The sequence below is a fragment of the Meleagris gallopavo genome, chromosome 25 (genome assembly GCF_000146605.3).
Source record: "Meleagris gallopavo isolate NT-WF06-2002-E0010 breed Aviagen turkey brand Nicholas breeding stock chromosome 25, Turkey_5.1, whole genome shotgun sequence".
NCBI classification, from domain to species: domain Eukaryota; kingdom Metazoa; phylum Chordata; class Aves; order Galliformes; family Phasianidae; genus Meleagris; species Meleagris gallopavo.
This window is the reverse complement of record NC_015035.2, coordinates 4,628,579-4,645,122: the sequence shown is the minus strand read 5'-3', so window position 1 is coordinate 4,645,122 and position 16,544 is coordinate 4,628,579. Positions and strand designations below refer to the sequence as shown.

Genomic DNA, 16,544 nt, shown 5'->3' with positions numbered 1-16,544 from the left:
CGTTGAGAAAGCAGTGCTCGGATTGTTACGGCGATGCCATCCGTTGCTTGGAAGTTATTGTGCGAGGTGATTTGTCTTAGTGGAACGGTTTGAGTCAGCAGTGGGAATTGCGTGCTGCCCGTTGCACGGGGTGGGAAGGGGGGAGAGAAAAGGGAGAGCTGGGAAAGGTGTGGAGCAGCACAGGGTGAGTGTGGTTGGAGCAGCATGCAGAGCTGTTGGAGATGCCGGGCTCTTGCAGGAGTTTCTCCTGGAATGTTTTGTATCAGAAATGGGATTTTCAGCCTTTGTTTCACGTGGGGCTTTGATGAGCAGAAGTACTGGGTGACTTTGAGGTGTTGTCCCGCAGAAAGAGAAGAGGAGCTGGTCTGCAGGCTGGAAGCGGGGCTGGGGGCATTTCCCTCCTGGACTGTGGGCTCCTTTCCTTGTTGCTTTATTCTTTTTTTTCTGTTTTGCTTTTTTCCCTCGCTTTCTCCCCATAACTTACATACAGGCAGCGTCTCTATAACGATAGAATTCCAAATCATTAAAATTACTCTGGTTACTGTAGCTATTTACTCAACTTATCTTAATTGCTGCCATCAGCTTACACAGACCCAGTAAATACAGTTATCAGGAGGCAGCACCGCAGCGGTACAAATAGAGCAGCTAGGCTGAGCAAACAGCTTGATGAGCACACTTGAATCTTTGCAGGATTTGTGTTTGCTTTTTAATTGAAGACCAATCTTCCCAGCCTTGTGCCAATCCTTCAGTGCAGAGAGGGGTGAATGTGGCTGAGAGTTGCAGTGCTGAAGAGTTTGGGAGCAGCTGCCCTTCATGCAACCAACCTCCCCCAGCAAAGATGCAGCACCTGCCCTCCCTATCCTTGAAGCTGCTTTTTGCACTTTGGGTGCCATTATTTCCTGTCCTGTAGAGTCCCAAGCTAATATTACGTGCAAAGCACAATGAAGACTTGAGCTACCTACAGGTATTACCTGTGCAAAGAACGCTGTGATCCTTAAAACATAACCATGCTTTCAGCAGGTCTCCAAAACCACGCAAGGGTTGGTGAGCAGGGCTCAGAAGGTCTCCTGTTGTCTCCACAGTTTACATTCAGAACTTTGCTTTATGCCTTTTCAGCTCTCTGTTGCCATCATTTTGCAGATAGCATCTTTTGTCCTTGGCACTACACGTGCCTTAGGACTTGGGCTGTTCATGGAGGTATTCGTGGCAGCTTGTTGTTGTCGAAGCAATTGAAGTTGACTTGTTGCTGCTTGGTTCCCACTCCTCATCCTTGATGTATTTTGCACCCACTCTTCTGCTGCTGACGCTGCTTGTGTGCTCCTCACTGAGTCCCACTGGTGGTACAGCAGAGGAGGACCCTTCCCACCAAAGCTCCATTCCATTTTGTTGCTGCGTGAGCTCTGAGTAAAGGAGCTCCTGCTCACACCTGACCTCAATTCCCCTCTGTTGGTGTAAAGCTGCTCCCCAAAAAAAGAATCCTCCTCCTCCAGCGTTTTACATGTGGGTCAGAAAATGGATTGCCCAGATTTTAGGCATCAGCGGGTGTCAGAACTGCAGGTGTGGGGTCACAGAGCAACGCTGTGCTCTGGGCTGTGCAGCAGTGCGTGGCACAGAGGGACAATAGAGGCACCAGAGGGAGAAGCAGGGCTGGGAAGGGCTGATACAAAGCAGGGGGAGGGAGGGGGCTGCTGCTGCGTTTGGGCCGTGGTTTTATTCACATAATCTCATTTGGAGGGTGTCAGTGTGCCTTTGTGGTCGGGATCTGTGTGCCTTCCGAGGATCCCCGCCAGCTGCAGCGTGCTGCAAATACACCCTTTTTGTGTTTTGTTTCGTTGTTTCTTTTTCCTAAATGGATGTATTAATTTGAACGTAGATGTGTTTAAATATACCCCTTTGGCAGCTCGGCATCAAAACACTCTTCCCAATGGCTGTAGTTAAAGGCTTAAAAATATACCTTCATGTATTTGGCGATGCGGTTCGTGCTCAGCAGACAATGAGAGAACATCTGCGGTGTGAGGAGGGGGGAGGCAGAAACATCTCAGCCCCGAGGATGGGGGAGTGCGGAGCAGGAGAGGAGCACCGCAGCTGTGGCAGTGTCTCTGTTTGCCAGGCTTTGCTTTGTGCAAATACACTGCAAAGCAAAAGGGAGCTTGAGGCTGAGCGTCTGGTCAGAGCAACGCGCCTTCATTGCTGCTCTAACAATAAATGCAGTTGAGCAGAAGTCAGCTGTGTTAGACAAGGCTTGATTTTAATGGAAGGCGGCCTGTGGTCTAATTATTTTGTATGAAATCTTCTCTCCTGTATTGCAGTTACCGACAGTTTTTATTCCCGACCTTTTAATTAATTAAAAGCAAAAAGTTCATAAGCTCGTACAAATCGTTTGCTTCTTTTTTAATCAGTCTTTGTATTGGAAATGCTGACTGAGATCACTTTTCTTTTTTCTTTGCAGTACTTTCCTGTACCTGAAGTTCCTGGTGGTGTGGGCACTGGTACTGTTAGCAGACTTTGTCCTGGAGTTCAGATTTGAGTATCTGTGGCCCTTCTGGCTCTTCATCAGGAGCGTTTACGATTCCTTCAGATACCAGGGCTTGGTGAGTACAGCACAGGGCTGCTGTCCCTTGGTGGGGAAGTCCTGTGAGGTGTCAGGGTAATTTCCACGTTCCACAGCTTATTTAGTGGCACTGATGCTCACTTCCACAAAAGGAGCTGTCGGGTGGCAAGGTGACTTGTGCTCAAGTCTCTTCCTTCTCACGTTGCCTCTTTAATCTGTGGCAAGTGGAAGTGGAGCACATCACTATCAAATAATTCACTGTAGGCAGATAGCGCTTGAATTCCTGAGATAAGGGGATTTGTTTGGATCCCCCTCTATTAGAGCTTCCTTTAAGCCCTTGCCTGTTTAAATATTTACCACTTGGGGAGAGTAAGTGATGCTGCTGGTTTTTATTTGTAGTCGAATCTTAATGATAGCACTACATCAACACTGTATGTCAGCGATCTTCAAACAAAATAAGGTGTAAATGCAGCAGCCTGGGGACTTGCAGGAGGAGTGGCTGGGGCACAGATATTCTCAGGCTGTACGTGTTGGCTCATGGATGGACAGATCTGTCCTGCCATCAGCCAGGCCGCTCTGTTTGGTTGGACTGGGTGATCTTAGTGATGTCTCCCAAGCATTCAGGTGCAGTAATTTCTTTACCCTGGGTATAAGTAACACATGTTTCTGTGCTGGACTCACTGCTGATGTTTGCTGGAATAATCTGAAACACTTTTCTTTCCCTCCTTTTAGGCTTTTTCAGTATTTTTTGTGTGTGTAGCATTCACATCAAATATAATATGTCTGCTCTTCATACCAATACAATGGCTGTTCTTTGCTGCCAGCACGTATGTGTGGGTACAGTATGTCTGGCACACAGGTAGGTCATTGTTCTTTAACTAAAACATACTGATTCGAATATGTATCTTAATTAATTAATAACATGCAGAATCCCTCTTCTATTTGTTAGATTTGCTTTAATGTACTTTTTATACAGGTAAGAAATGTTCTTTTTGTTGTCCTTGGTATCCTTATCCTTATCTCTTTGTACATCTTGTGGTTAATCATCACTTAATGATTAACTGCTGGAACTGAAGGTCTGTGAGCAGGAGTTCCTGACTTCAGAACGCTCCTGCACAGCTCAACAAGTACTGAGCAAATGCAAGAAACAATACGATACCCTTCCCAGTGCTCAACTACTATGCTGTTCAACTGGGATATCACCATATATCCCACTTTATTTAACTCAGGAAGATACCTTGCTTTGCTTAAAGGCAGCTTTTGGTCCCCCAGGACATTGGTGTCCGGGACTTTGGTAATATTTCTGTGTTAGTCTTGCAGTTAGATGATGGGAGCTTGCAGGATAGCATGGATTGCTTCTCAGCTTGCTGGTGAAAGCAGTCATCTCCCTGACAAGTTACTCATGGGTAATAATGACAGCGTGGGAGTTCATGGAAAAGACTATGAACCAGTTGCTGCCCAATATAAAATAGGTTAAAAAAAAAAACTCCAAACCTGGGTTTATTTTTAGGGTTGTGTTAAGATGTCAAAGCGTGATCTCAAGTTGTTCTCAGAGTAAAGGCAGCACCTGATGCGTCGGGTTGAACTTCAGCTGTTTAGCTCTGCTTCCCTGCAACCTTAGGAATTAATCTTTCTTTAATGCTTATTTAAGTTGATGGGAATTTGCTCTTTTTTTCCTTTTTTTTTCTTTTTTTTTTTTTGTTAGAAAGTGGTGATCTTTTTAGGTAGTGCACCTACCTACCAGAACCATCCCTTGTAGCACAGGGATTTTACCAGAGCTTTCCAATTTGCGTTGAAGGAAGCAGTTCAAGAGAGACCAAAAGTAGAGAGCATAGTAAACAGAGCAAAGCAAATCACATCAGGGCCTCAAAATAGCACCCACAGCTCCAAACTGGAGACCTGTTTCCAAATAAGCACACAAGACGTTGACGTCGGCGCGTAGCCAAGGACTTGATGAAGTTTGGGGCACGGAGCTGTAACTGAGTTGTGGAATTCTACAGCAGTAACACAGTCAGCAGTGGTGGCTTCCATTGACCAAGAGGGCTGAGAGCTGAGCTGAGCTGAGCTTTGCTTGGCTGCTGCAGGGAAGGATCCGTGCTGTGCCCTCCGTTCCTCTGCCACGAGCGGTTCTGGAGCCCATCTGCTCAGTGCTGGGCCTGGCAGATCCCGAACGTGGGGTGGGGAAGCAGTTCTGGCTGTGAGGTTGGCAGCTGTAACATGAGCTCATCTCCTGCAGCTCCTTCCACTCACATTCCTGGTCTATATACGGCGTCGTGCCGCGCTGTGCAGTTTGCTCCACCTCTGCTGGTTCTCACTGGTGCCTTGTAGCAGCAATCAAACAAGATAAGGAGACAGAATTCAGAACCACCTTAAAGACATCCTAGATACTTTATCAAGCAAACTCCCAAGCTCTTACAATTCCATTTATAAATGTCTGAAAATTGCCCGCTGTCTTTTGAAAACCTTTAAAAATGACTTTTGGTGCTGAGGTGTTTCTCTCTCTTTTTCTGTCTCTCCTTCCCTCTCCCCTCCATAGAGAGGGGTGTGTGTCTACCAACAGTATCACTGTGGATACTTTTTGTTTATATCGAAGCAGCAATTAGATTTAAAGATTTAAAGAACTTCCACGTGGACCTTTGTCGTCCCTTCGCAGCACACTGGTAAGTCCCTTTGCTCATTAACATTTCTTATTAAGCATTTATTATTAAACCAGGGGGATTGATATCCGGGGCTTTGGATGTTGGTTCAGGCTTTGGCTGCTTGATTCTCCCTCTCACAGCTGTCCTTAAGCATTCCATCCATAACGTGTGTTACACATTAACCAAGTGTGGTTGTCTTGAAGGTATTTGTGATATTTTTGGAAGTTCTTGTCATCCATTTACAAATCCTGTACCTTCGTAACGAGTGGAAGGCAAAAGTGACATAAAAATATTTTCACTTGTGATTCATGCATTCCATTAAGAAGATTTTCTCTAATGAAGAATACCTCTCTGTCCAGAGGTGCACTTCTCTACCACGAGTTTGTAGTGTACCACAAGGCTGTGCTGGGTTTAATGTGTCTCCTCTTTTGTTCCCGGAGTGTTTGGCCCATTTCTCCATGGGGCAGCCCTCGTTAATTTGGCATCTGTCATTTTCATTTCTGTTGTCCACGCTGCGCAAATAAACCCCTTAAACACAAACTGAATTCTGCTCAGGTTACAAAAACAGTTCAGGAGCTGCGAAGAAAAGTCTTTCTATTGCTGAATTAGATGCAGACATCTCTGCTTGTCATCAGGGTTTTCAAACTGGAGCTACAGCTGGCTTTGCTCAGCATCACAAAAGGAGCACTGGCAGATGCATATGCAAATGGTTCTTGCATTCTGGAAGCGTACTTAGAAATGCAGATTGCACAGTGCTGTTACTGAGCAAAGAGTGGGAAGACTTCCATGGTTAATGCAGTCATCTAGATGGGAGTTTTCCCCAGTGTAGGATACCTTCTGTGTTCAAAATGCAGATTCGTGGTGCTTTGTTACAGTGCTTGCCAAAGACAATGTATTTTTATATGGAGATGTTTGCATGGCCCCTCAGGACCAAAACTAGATTGCAGTTGGCTGTTACCTCCTGGAGAGATGCACGGTTGCACCTTGTGCTTGTCCAACAGCTGGCACTGCTATGCACCATGCAATTGCATTGTTGTAATCATTTATGTTACAATTAGTCTATCTGTAACGAGCTGTAGCTTGGTAACAAACTCTCTACATTCTTATCGTAGCATAGCACAAAAGTTCTGTGGGTCACTGTGTGAAAAATTCAGATGCGCTCACAGCTTTGCAATTCATTACTTTACATTTGGAATAATAAAGTTGCTCTTTTCTTTTTCTTTCCCCCCATAGCATTGGTTACCCTGTCGTCAGTTTGGGCTTTGGCTTTAAAAGCTACGTCAGCTACAAAATGCGTTTAAGAAAACAAAAAGAAGTGCAGAAAGAGAACGAGTTCTACATGCAGCTCCTGCAGCAAGCGCTGCCCCCGGAGCAGCAGATGCTGCAGCGACAGGAGAGGGAGGCAGAGGAAGGTGAGCTGCACCTCCTGCTCTGCGTGTGCCACCAGCACCTCAAAGTTCCGCTGCTTTCATCCCTTGTGATCCTAGAGGAGGGCTGAAAGAAATCTTTGGTTTGGTTTGGTCTTATCCTAGAGTGGCCTGGGTTGAAAAGGACCACAATGAGCATCTAGTTTCAACCCCCTGCTGTGTGCAGGGTCACCAACCAGCAGCCCAGGCTGCTCAGAGCCACATCCAGCCTGGCCTTGAATGCCTGCAGGGACGGGGATCCACAGCCTCCTTGGGCAACCTGTTCCAGTGGTCACCACCCTCTGGGTGAAAAACTTCCTCCTCATATCCAACCACCATTCCCCCTTGTCCTATCACCACCTCCCCTCCTGTTTATCCGCTCCCTTCAAGTACCGAAGGCCACAATGAGGTCTCCCCGCAGCCTTCTCCTCTCTGAGCTAAACAAGCCCAGTTCCTTCAACCTTTCCTCACAGCCCTCTGATCATCTTAGTGGCTCCTCCAAGAGCTCCACGTGTTTCCCATGTTGGGGTTCCCACCCCTGATTGCAGCACTGCAGATGGGGCTTCACAAGAGCCAATTAGAGGGGGACAATCACCTCTCCCTCCCTGCTGGCCACCCATTTTTTTCTTCTTGGGTTTGGGTTTGTCTTCTTTTTGCTAAGCAGACTCGTAATGATTGCCTTCAGCAGAAGAGATGGTTGTAGACTCCATTGTTTTTCTTTGTGTCATAATATTGATTGATTTTTAACAAACTAATTTATTTTTTTTTTTTCTTTATTTTGGTATTGCAGCCAAAGGATTATCTGAGATGGATTCCTCGATACTTTTGCAGCACAATGGAGGCATTCCAGCCAATAAAAAATTATCTGCAACGTTGCCAGAGCTAGAATATAGAGAAAAAGGGAAAGAAAAGGACAAGGATGCTAAGAAACACAATCTCGGAATAAATAACAACATTTTGCAACCTGTAGACTCTAAAATACAAGAAATTGAATATATGGAAAACCATATCAATAGTAAAAGATTAAATAACGATCTTGTAGGAAGTACAGAAAACCTCTTAAAGGAGGACTCATGCACTGCCTCATCCAAAAATTACAAAAACGTCAGTGGGGTTGTGAACTCCTCCCCACGTAGTCACAGTGTGACCAATGGGAGCATCCCCTCAGCATCCACTAAAAATGAGAAAAAACAGAAGTGTCCAAGCAAGAGCCCGAGTGCACATAAGGACTTAATGGAGAATTGTATTCCCAATAACCAGCTCAGCAAACCAGATGCGTTGGTGAGGTGAGTTTCATTGGAATGCAGTCTAACAGCCTCTCGTGGTGCCGGGCATTGGGTATGTTTGGGGTTTTGTTGGTTTTTTTTACTTGGTCTTCTAAGGGAAATGTAATTTATGATCTCATAAAGAAGACAGAACTGGTTTGTAATGGGGTAAGGCAGGCAGGAGGCAGCCTGCTGGGGTTCTGTTCCTGACTTTTGCCTCCCGTTGGCCACGTAATCTTCAGCAAACAGCTTCCTGTGTCCCTTAGGATGTGGTCCTCACCGACCTCACGGGGTGTTGGGAGGCTCTGTGGGTGGCTGTGACAGTCATTGGAGGAAAGACATGAGGGAAATGTGGAGAATGCTCAGTACAGAGCTCAGGGGATGTGTTCTTGGCAAACATTCCCGGGTGGTTTTTACATCTCCAGGGAATTCAGAGGGGTTCGGTGGTACTTGGGCAGGTTTTGGTTTCTCATCTGGTGGTGGGGTCTCTTTTTTCCCCCTGAAATGTTTGGCTTTTGCTTTCAATTCACAAATACAGATGCAATCATCAGCTGCCCTACGACTCCTTGAAGCGATAACCCGAACTTGCTGTGTGCATTACTGCTAACAAACCAGTTTAAATGCAGGCCACAGCACTTTAACAGAACTGCAGAGATGGGAGAGGTCACATCTTGATGTCCACTCGCCTGAAGTTTGCCCTGAGGAGCTGCTAGCAATGGCACAGCACCCACAGCAGAACTGCAGTGCTGCATGCTCACACTGGCAGCAGGGGCAACGAGAGAGCAAAAGAAAGAACAGCTCTCTTAGCAAAGCACTCTGGGTCATGTAGAACTTCAGTTTTTGTAGCCAGGTGGTGATGGAGCAGTGTAAACAAAGGGACACACCATTCATCAGTGGGTTATGGATGGCTGGAAGCAGCAGCCTGAGCTGGCTTTGCCTTCCCAAGGCAATAAGGGAAATGGTCCATCTTGGAGGGGACTGCTCAGTCATCTACTTTGTTACTGAGATCAGTAATGATATGCAGCAGTGCTTAAGAAAAAAAAGAAGCATATCTGTGTTTCTAGTAATGAGAAACTGAAAGAAATTGGCACTGGCTCTGTATGCACAGAAGAGCTTGGACTTGCTTTTTTACAGCAGAACATTTGGGGGCTGAAGATGAGCACGTGGCTCACACCAGAGAATGCAAGAAGTGCACTTCTTTATTTTTTTTTTTAATGGGAAATGAACTTTTTTTTAATTGAATTACCACTAATTTTGGCAGATCTGATGTCTTAATGAGAGAAACCAGGCAGGAAACATTTGGTCCTTACACTGTGATGGATTACTGGCTTCCTAACTCGTATAGGGAGGACACTTTGCTGCTGTCTGATTGTCACGATGGAGCTCAAGGTGTTGAAATAACTTGTTGTCCTCAGCATGAAGCATTCATTTGCTTTGTGCCATGACTGTTTGCTGACTGTGATTTTTCTTCTACCTATGCGTACATACACGATGTATTTTTTATTCATTCTTTTACTTTAAGAGATTTATTTCAAACATGTGTGGAACACAAAGCTGAGCAGGGGGCCTCTCATTACAAACTGGTGTCTCTGTTTAACCCATTTGAGATGAAAATATATTAATAAATAAGCTTCCATGACTTGCTAAGGCTGCAATTAAGTGTATAGCAGATTCTCTCAGTTCAGGAGAAATTGAAACTAAATTCACCGAGTCCTGAACTGTGGATAACATAACACATGTACATTTTGTACTTGGAGGAACCATGCTTAGTGAGAATTCAGGAGAGCAGAGCATCACTAACACCGCCTTAATTAGGTGAGAAAAGCAAAAATGTGCTCTTGTGGTCACCTGTGAGCCCTGGGGGTTTCTGGGGGGGTTTCTCAGCCTTATCAGTTTCATTTCTGCTTGGAGGGAAGGAGGTGATTCCATCAGGTGTTCCGCAATGCTGCAGTGCGTGGAGGGGAACAGAATTCCTGGGGGTGTTATGAAAAGTTTGCACAGCTGTACGTAGAGCTGTACGTGTAGAGTTACCTAAAAAAGGGGCATCATTTCTGAATTGAGCATCTGATGCACTGGAACCTTTGGGTAACGGGGAAGTGCAGTCTTTGAAACTGAGCACTGTCTTTTAAAATTGTCTGTCTTAGGTTGGAACAAGACATTAAAAAGTTAAAGGCTGACCTGCAAGCAAGCAGGCAGATCGAGCAGGAGCTGCGTAGCCAGATCAGTTCTTTGACCAACACAGAACGGGGAATTCGGTCTGAGATCGGGCAGCTCCGGCAGGAAAACGAACTGCTCCAGAACAAGTAGGTGCTCTGTAAAGCTGTGTGAGATGATTGCTGATGGCTGGAGTTTGCTGGAGGGGGAAATACTGTGTTAAGACTTGACAAAGTAGAAGGTGCTTGCAAGAAAGCAAGACTCGCTTGGGACTTGTGACAGCAATTTATTTGTAGTAAGTGAAAACCTGTGCTAAACCCCATACCTGTTGTCTTCCAGATTGCACAATACTGTACAAATGAAACAAAAAGACAAGCAAATGATCAGCCAGCTGGAGAAGAAACTAAAGGCAGAGCAAGAGGCAAGAGCCTTTGTAGAAAAACAATTAATGGAAGAAAAAAAGAGAAAGAAGTTGGAAGAAGCTACTGCTGCACGTGCTGTTGCATTTGCTGCTGCTACAAGGTATGTGGTTCTGCCCCAGAAGGAATATCAGGTCCAGAAAGTGTCTCAGATGATGAATGCACTCTGAGTTTATAAAGATGATCAGGGGGCTGGAGCACCTCCTCTATGAAGACAGGCTGAAGGAGCTGGGCTTGTTCAGCATGGAGAAAAGAAGCTGCGGGGTGACCTCAGTGCAGCCTTCAGTACCTAAAGGGAGCCTACAGACAGGAGGGAGTCAGCTCTTGGAAAGGGGAGATAATAGCAGGACAAGGGGAAATGGTTTGGAGTGGAGGGAGGGGAGATTGAGGTTGGATGTCAGGGGGAAGTTCTTTACAGAGAGAGTGGTGAGGTGCTGGAACAGCTGCCCAGAGAGGCTGTGGATGCCCCGTCCATCCCTGGAGGTGTTCAAGGCCAGGTTGGATGGGGCCCTGGGCAGCCTGGGCTGCTCTGAAATGTGGAGGTTGGTGGCCCTGCGAGTGGCAGGGGGTTGGAGATTCATGATCCCTGAGGTTCCTTCCAACCCTGGCCATTCTGTGGTTCATTCTGAGATTCTGTGAGTTATCAGCTGTACAGTGGCTGTGCTGGCAGAGAGCTGTTGTGCCCTGTGTGGGTCAGTCCTCTCAAAACAGAATCTCCTCTTTCACATGGGGGCTGTGAATCAAGGTTTCATGCAGTGACCTTGGCCAAAATGGCCTTTATGTTGCTCCTCAGAAATATTCTGCTGTAGCCACTGACTGCCAGTGCTCAGCACAGTGATATTTCAGCAGGTGTAAGATGGAATGGTTTTGAACATGAAAATGTGATGCAGGTGACAATGATTGCAGTGATGCAAGTGTCTGAAAAGCATTATTTCGGCTTTTCTGTTCTCCATCATTCATAAACGTCCCAGGCAACTTCCCAATCCTCAAGATGTAAAATTGGGTAACTGTGGAGTTCTTCATTGTTGCCATAGGGAAAAGCTCCTACTGAAAAGAAAAAAGTTACCTTTCCTTTCTTATCCATCAATACTGATAGTGCTTTTCATGTAATAAGCAATCCCGGGCTGACAGCCTCCTGCTTTTATTCAGTGTCTTCTCTCTCAATGCTTTTTCTGCAGAGGAGAATGTACCGAAACTTTACGGAATCGTATCCGAGAGCTGGAGACAGAGTGCAAGAAGCTGAGCATTGACATCAAGCTGAAAGAAGATCAGATACGAGAACTAGAAATGAAAGTTCAGGTAAGAAGAAAGTGCCAGGGCTTAGAGCAGCATCACAGTGAGTGCTCTCAGACCCTTGAGACTGCTGGATCTACACAAGAGGCAGTCAACACCGTCAAGAATTGGTCTCTTCAGATGTCCTTCTTGCATGTCTTGCATCAGAGTTTGTGAGAAGATGGGGATAAGAAAAGTTACAGGTCTCAGCTCCACACCATTCCAATGTTTAAATGGTTTGGGTTGGTTTTCTTTTCCCCAAGCCAGTGGTCAGGATAGACTGAGGAGAACATAACCCCCACTACACCTTATGTCCTATGTGAAGCCTTGTTGCCAGTCTGTGTTGTTTTAAATGTTGGCAAGTAAGGGATTTAACAACCAAAACAGCCCCCAACCATCTAGAAATAGCCATTCCCAACCACAAGGTGACTGACTTCCATGCAGTACTCGCTCCCTCCTTTTCGCTTTTCTACATTTCTGGGTTTGCATCAGTTTGGTTAAACGTGAAAAGCATGCGAAGATGAAGAAATCCCTCCCATCAGACAACTGAAATAGCTTACAGTGCAGTCAGTCTTTATTTAGTATAGCTTCAAACTTCCTGGTAAGGGATTTGTCCCCATTCTAGCTGCTTTCGTATTCCACAGCTTAGTTCTTTGTGCAGCTCTCAGCTGGGAGGGATGGGTGGAAGTTCTCAGTGGTACAGACAGTAAGGAGCTGAGGAGCAGGGGAAATAGGACCTTAAGTTCTTTACAGAGTAAGTGGGGAGGTGCTGGAACAGCTGCCCAGAGAGGCTGTGGATGCCCCGTCCATCCCTGGAGGTGTTCAAGGCCAGGTTGGATGGGGCCCTGGGCAGCCTGGGCTGGTGTTAAATGTGAGGTTGGTGGCCCTGCATGTGGCAGGGGGTTGGAGCTTCGTGATCCTTGAGGTCCCTTCCAACCCTGGCCATTCTGTGCACCTGCTCACTGTACTGCAACTGCTCTTTGTACAGTATGGCTTTAATCACTTGTGTGATGGTCATTTATAATGACTGCAGGTGATATTACAGCGTCCTCAATTAACCATCATTTTAATTTGACTGTATTAATAGCAGGCCCAGTAGTGCGCTGCAAGAAAGGGAAAGACTTCTCAGTCCAGCTCATCCATGAAACCTACAGGAATAATATTTGTCCTCATTGCTCCTCCAGGAACTGAGGAAGTACAAGGAAAATGAGAAGGATACGGAGGTGTTGATGTCAGCACTTTCAGCCATGCAGGATAAAACACAGCACTTAGAGAACAGCCTGAGCGCAGAGACGCGGATCAAGCTGGATCTTTTCTCTGCATTAGGAGATGCGAAACGGCAGCTTGAGATCGCCCAAGGTAACACAGAGTGGTGGGAGGGTTGGAGATGGGGAATCTTGTGGTCCCCCCAGCCCAAGCCGTCCTGGGATTTCCTCCATTTTTTATAAATGGTTTCCTCAAAGCTGGAGAACTCCTTTGAAAGAGCTAGAAGATAAGATAGCAGTGCTGTCTGTTATCCCTGTCCTTCAACCTCCTGAAGCAAACAGACCAAAATGTGGGGGGAAAAACCCCAAAGTCCCCGTCGGTAAGCAGAGGGGTGTTGGAGTGCCACCAGGGGGAGCTTGGAGCCAGCATTTAACCCTGCTGGGCTGACTGTTAGCTGGGCAGGCCCTGCAGCAAAAGAAGTAAACTCTTGGTTTAGTAGCTGTCGAATTTCCTCGAAGGAGTTCGTTTGCAGGAAGGCTTTCTTAGAATGAGAATCTTTTTTTTTTTTTTTTCTGTGCACTTTATGTGGTTACATAAAGTAATGAGTTTGTGAGTGTGGGGTGGTGTAGAACGTGGGGGGTGTAGAGAAATGGTGTGGACAGCTTTGGAAATAAGGGGAATAACGTGTTTAATAACCCCCCATGGGGTGGTTGTGACAAATGGGACAGTGCAGAATAAAAATCTCATTTTGGCACTGCGCAGTTGTGGATCCAAACAATGCAAAACAGAATAGGAGATGTGATTGTGTGATGTGGTGCTGTAAACATCACTCATTGACACAGAGGGGCAGCTGCGCCGAGTCTCCTTTTGCTGTTACGATATCAAAAAGCCAAATCCCTTCTGGGCGTTTGGCTTCAGCAGCTCATCACAGAACTGGAAGGTGAGAAGGTGCAGCTGTTTCTCAGCGACTCTTTGCCATTTCAGGGCAAATCATTCAGAAAGATCAGGAAATCAAGGAGCTCAAACAGAAGATTGCCGAAGTGATGGCAGTAATGCCCAGCATAACCTACACCGCAGCCACCAGCACGCTCAGCCCCGTTTCCCCACATTACTCTTCCAAATTTGTGGAGACCAGCCCTTCTGGACTCGATCCCAATGCCTCTGTTTATCAGCCCATGAAGAAATGAATGCCAACTCTGGTTTTGCCCGGTGACGTCGCCGTGCTGAAGGCTTCACACAGGAGTGTCTCTTGCAGTCCAAGATGAAATTGTATCGTGTGAGACTGTTATTTGTTGTCATTAAAAACAGGAGAAAAAAAAAAAAAGAACATCTGGATCGACTAGAACTGCCCATCAGTTTTTCTTGTAAATTTTTAGAAAACCTCACAGAACTTTGCAATTTATTTTCCTTGGCCAATGCATTAAAAACAATTCTTGGTTTTCAAGTAGCCAATTTTGCCTTCTTATGTACTTGTGCATGGTTTCCTCTTGAAAATACAGGGCTTTGCTTGATTTTGAACCCTTTCTTCTCCCGTTGTTTTTATTTTTAAACAATCGAGTTGAATTTGCCAATCAGATTCACTGAGAAATAGTGAGGAAAAACCTTTTGTTTTGACAGTGAAAGGGTTAAATAATCCAACAAAGCTTTGATTGATAGATGTGTTAAATACAAATAGAAGGTGTTGAGGAAGAGAATTTAATTCCCCCGTCCAAGGACCAAACAAAATTCAGGGGTGTTGCTTAAGGAAAAGCAGGAGGAAATGGGTGAGGATGCGACCGTGGTTGTTGTGTGAAATATTTATGCTCCCATTGGTGTCTCTGGTCATTGAGAACTGCTGACAGTCTTGTTCACAGTGCCTTGGGAAAAGACATTTCAAGAGGAAACTTGATAGTTTAAACTATTTTTCCCCCCTTCGCTGTCATCTAGCTTTATATCAAGCTCATTACAGAGTCTGCTGCAAATTGTACATGGTAATTTGGATGTTCATCATAAACCAAGGTTACATCTTCTGTTTATTTCGATATAAACTCAGCAGTGTTCTGTAACTTGCCTTGATGATACAGCATCACAGAAGGCACAATATTAACCCAGGAAGCGTTGTGAAGGCAGAGCTGTGCAATGTACTGTATACAAGAGACTGTAAAGCTGGCTAATAAAAGCTGCAGTTCTGGTTTTTTATTATTATTACTTTTTTTTCTATCACCTCATGTGTGCAAACTTAAATGGAGCTGAATATTTTTTCAGCCGTTGTGCCAAGGAGGTTTTTAAGGAGTTTTTTAAATTGCAGAAAGGTTTAAATTAAAATGTGTGCTGTAGGTTGGTAGAAGAAACGCTGGCACTGTTGACATCCAAAGGGCTGCAGATTATTTTGAGGGTGGTGGTTGAAAGGATGGGAAACAAAACTGCATTGGGAAGGAGCAGAATAAACTCAATGTTGTGGGTTTGCAAACATGGAGTCTGGAAAGACAAAGTGCTTCTGAAAGGCTTTTTGTTAAGGCTTCCTGCTAATTGGTGCAGCTCATTTGAAAAAAAAAAACAAAGCAGGACACACAAGTAGTAAAAGTATTAAAGTTTCATCATTTCCAGCACAGATATTTTATTCTGGGATAAACTTGGAGCTTCAGCCAGGTGTGCACATCACTGTCAGCTGCATTTTTGGTTCATCCTTTGTAATTCTCACCAACACTCACCACTGATGGAGGTTTCCCATCGTTGAGCAGAACTCTTGGAAAGGGTTGGTAACAGCAGGACAAGGGGAAGTGATTTGAAGTTGAGGGAGGGAAGATTGAGGTTGGATGTCAGGGGGAAGTTCTTGACAGAGAGAGTGGGGAGGTGCTGGAACAGCTGCCCAGAGAGGCTGTGGATGCCCCGTCCATCCCTGGAGGTGTTCAAGGCCAGGTTGGATGGGGCCCTGGGCAGCCTGGGCTGGTGTGAAATGTGGAGGTTGGTGGCCCTGCACGTGGCAGGGGGTTGGAGCTTCGTGATCCTTGAGGTCCCTTCCAACCCTGGCCATTCTGTGATTCTGTGAACACGAAATGGCATCACTGACCTTTTTTGTGCTGAGGTTTCCCGTTTTGCTGCCTCCTTCGGCACCGTTTGCAGTAAGTGCTGAGGTTCCGGTATTCGGCCTCGGCTGCGTTCTTTTCCCTGTGGGGTTACAGCTGTTAGCAGATCCGCGCAGAACCTTTTGCAGCCAACGTGAACGCGGGATACAGCATAAAGACGGGCCGCCATCTCCTCACCTCAGAGCCCAGCTCAGGGCCTGCGCTGGCTGCTATCGGAGCGCAGCCACATCTGCAACCGCTTAGTGTAAAAGAATAACCCCGGTCTGCATGGGCTTTATAGGAAAGGGGAAAAAAAGGGCGAAAATCCACTTGCACTGAATCGCAGCGGCACAGGCTGAGCGCCGCGACCAACGGAACGACCGGAGTGACTGCGGCCTCTAAGGGCCTCACGTCGCCTTGCGTCATTACGTCACGTCACGTCGTTTTGCGTCATTACGCCACGTCGCATTGCGTCACTCTGCGTAACGTAACGTCACGCCGTCGCTCTGTCCTGCCCCCCCTACCCCCCTCTCAAGCCCCGCCCCCGGACGCGCGGAGCGCAGCGAAAGTTGCCGAAGTGGCGCGGCG

General features: G+C 46.1%; 1 protein-coding gene across 1 annotated transcript; it reads left to right on the top strand.

Moving 5' to 3' along the window:
• Positions 1-2,420: 2,420 nt before the first annotated feature.
• MACO1 (macoilin 1) lies at positions 2,421-15,090 on the top strand (the record flags this gene model as incomplete). Its single annotated transcript, XM_019622740.2, has 10 exons — positions 2,421-2,591; positions 3,284-3,410; positions 5,088-5,211; positions 6,424-6,602; positions 7,387-7,882; positions 10,006-10,164; positions 10,355-10,537; positions 11,613-11,733; positions 12,891-13,065; positions 13,897-15,090. Coding segments are annotated over 10 exons (1,938 nt in total), but the record flags the coding sequence as incomplete, so codon positions are not given.
• Between the last annotated feature and the right edge of the window lie 1,454 nt (positions 15,091-16,544).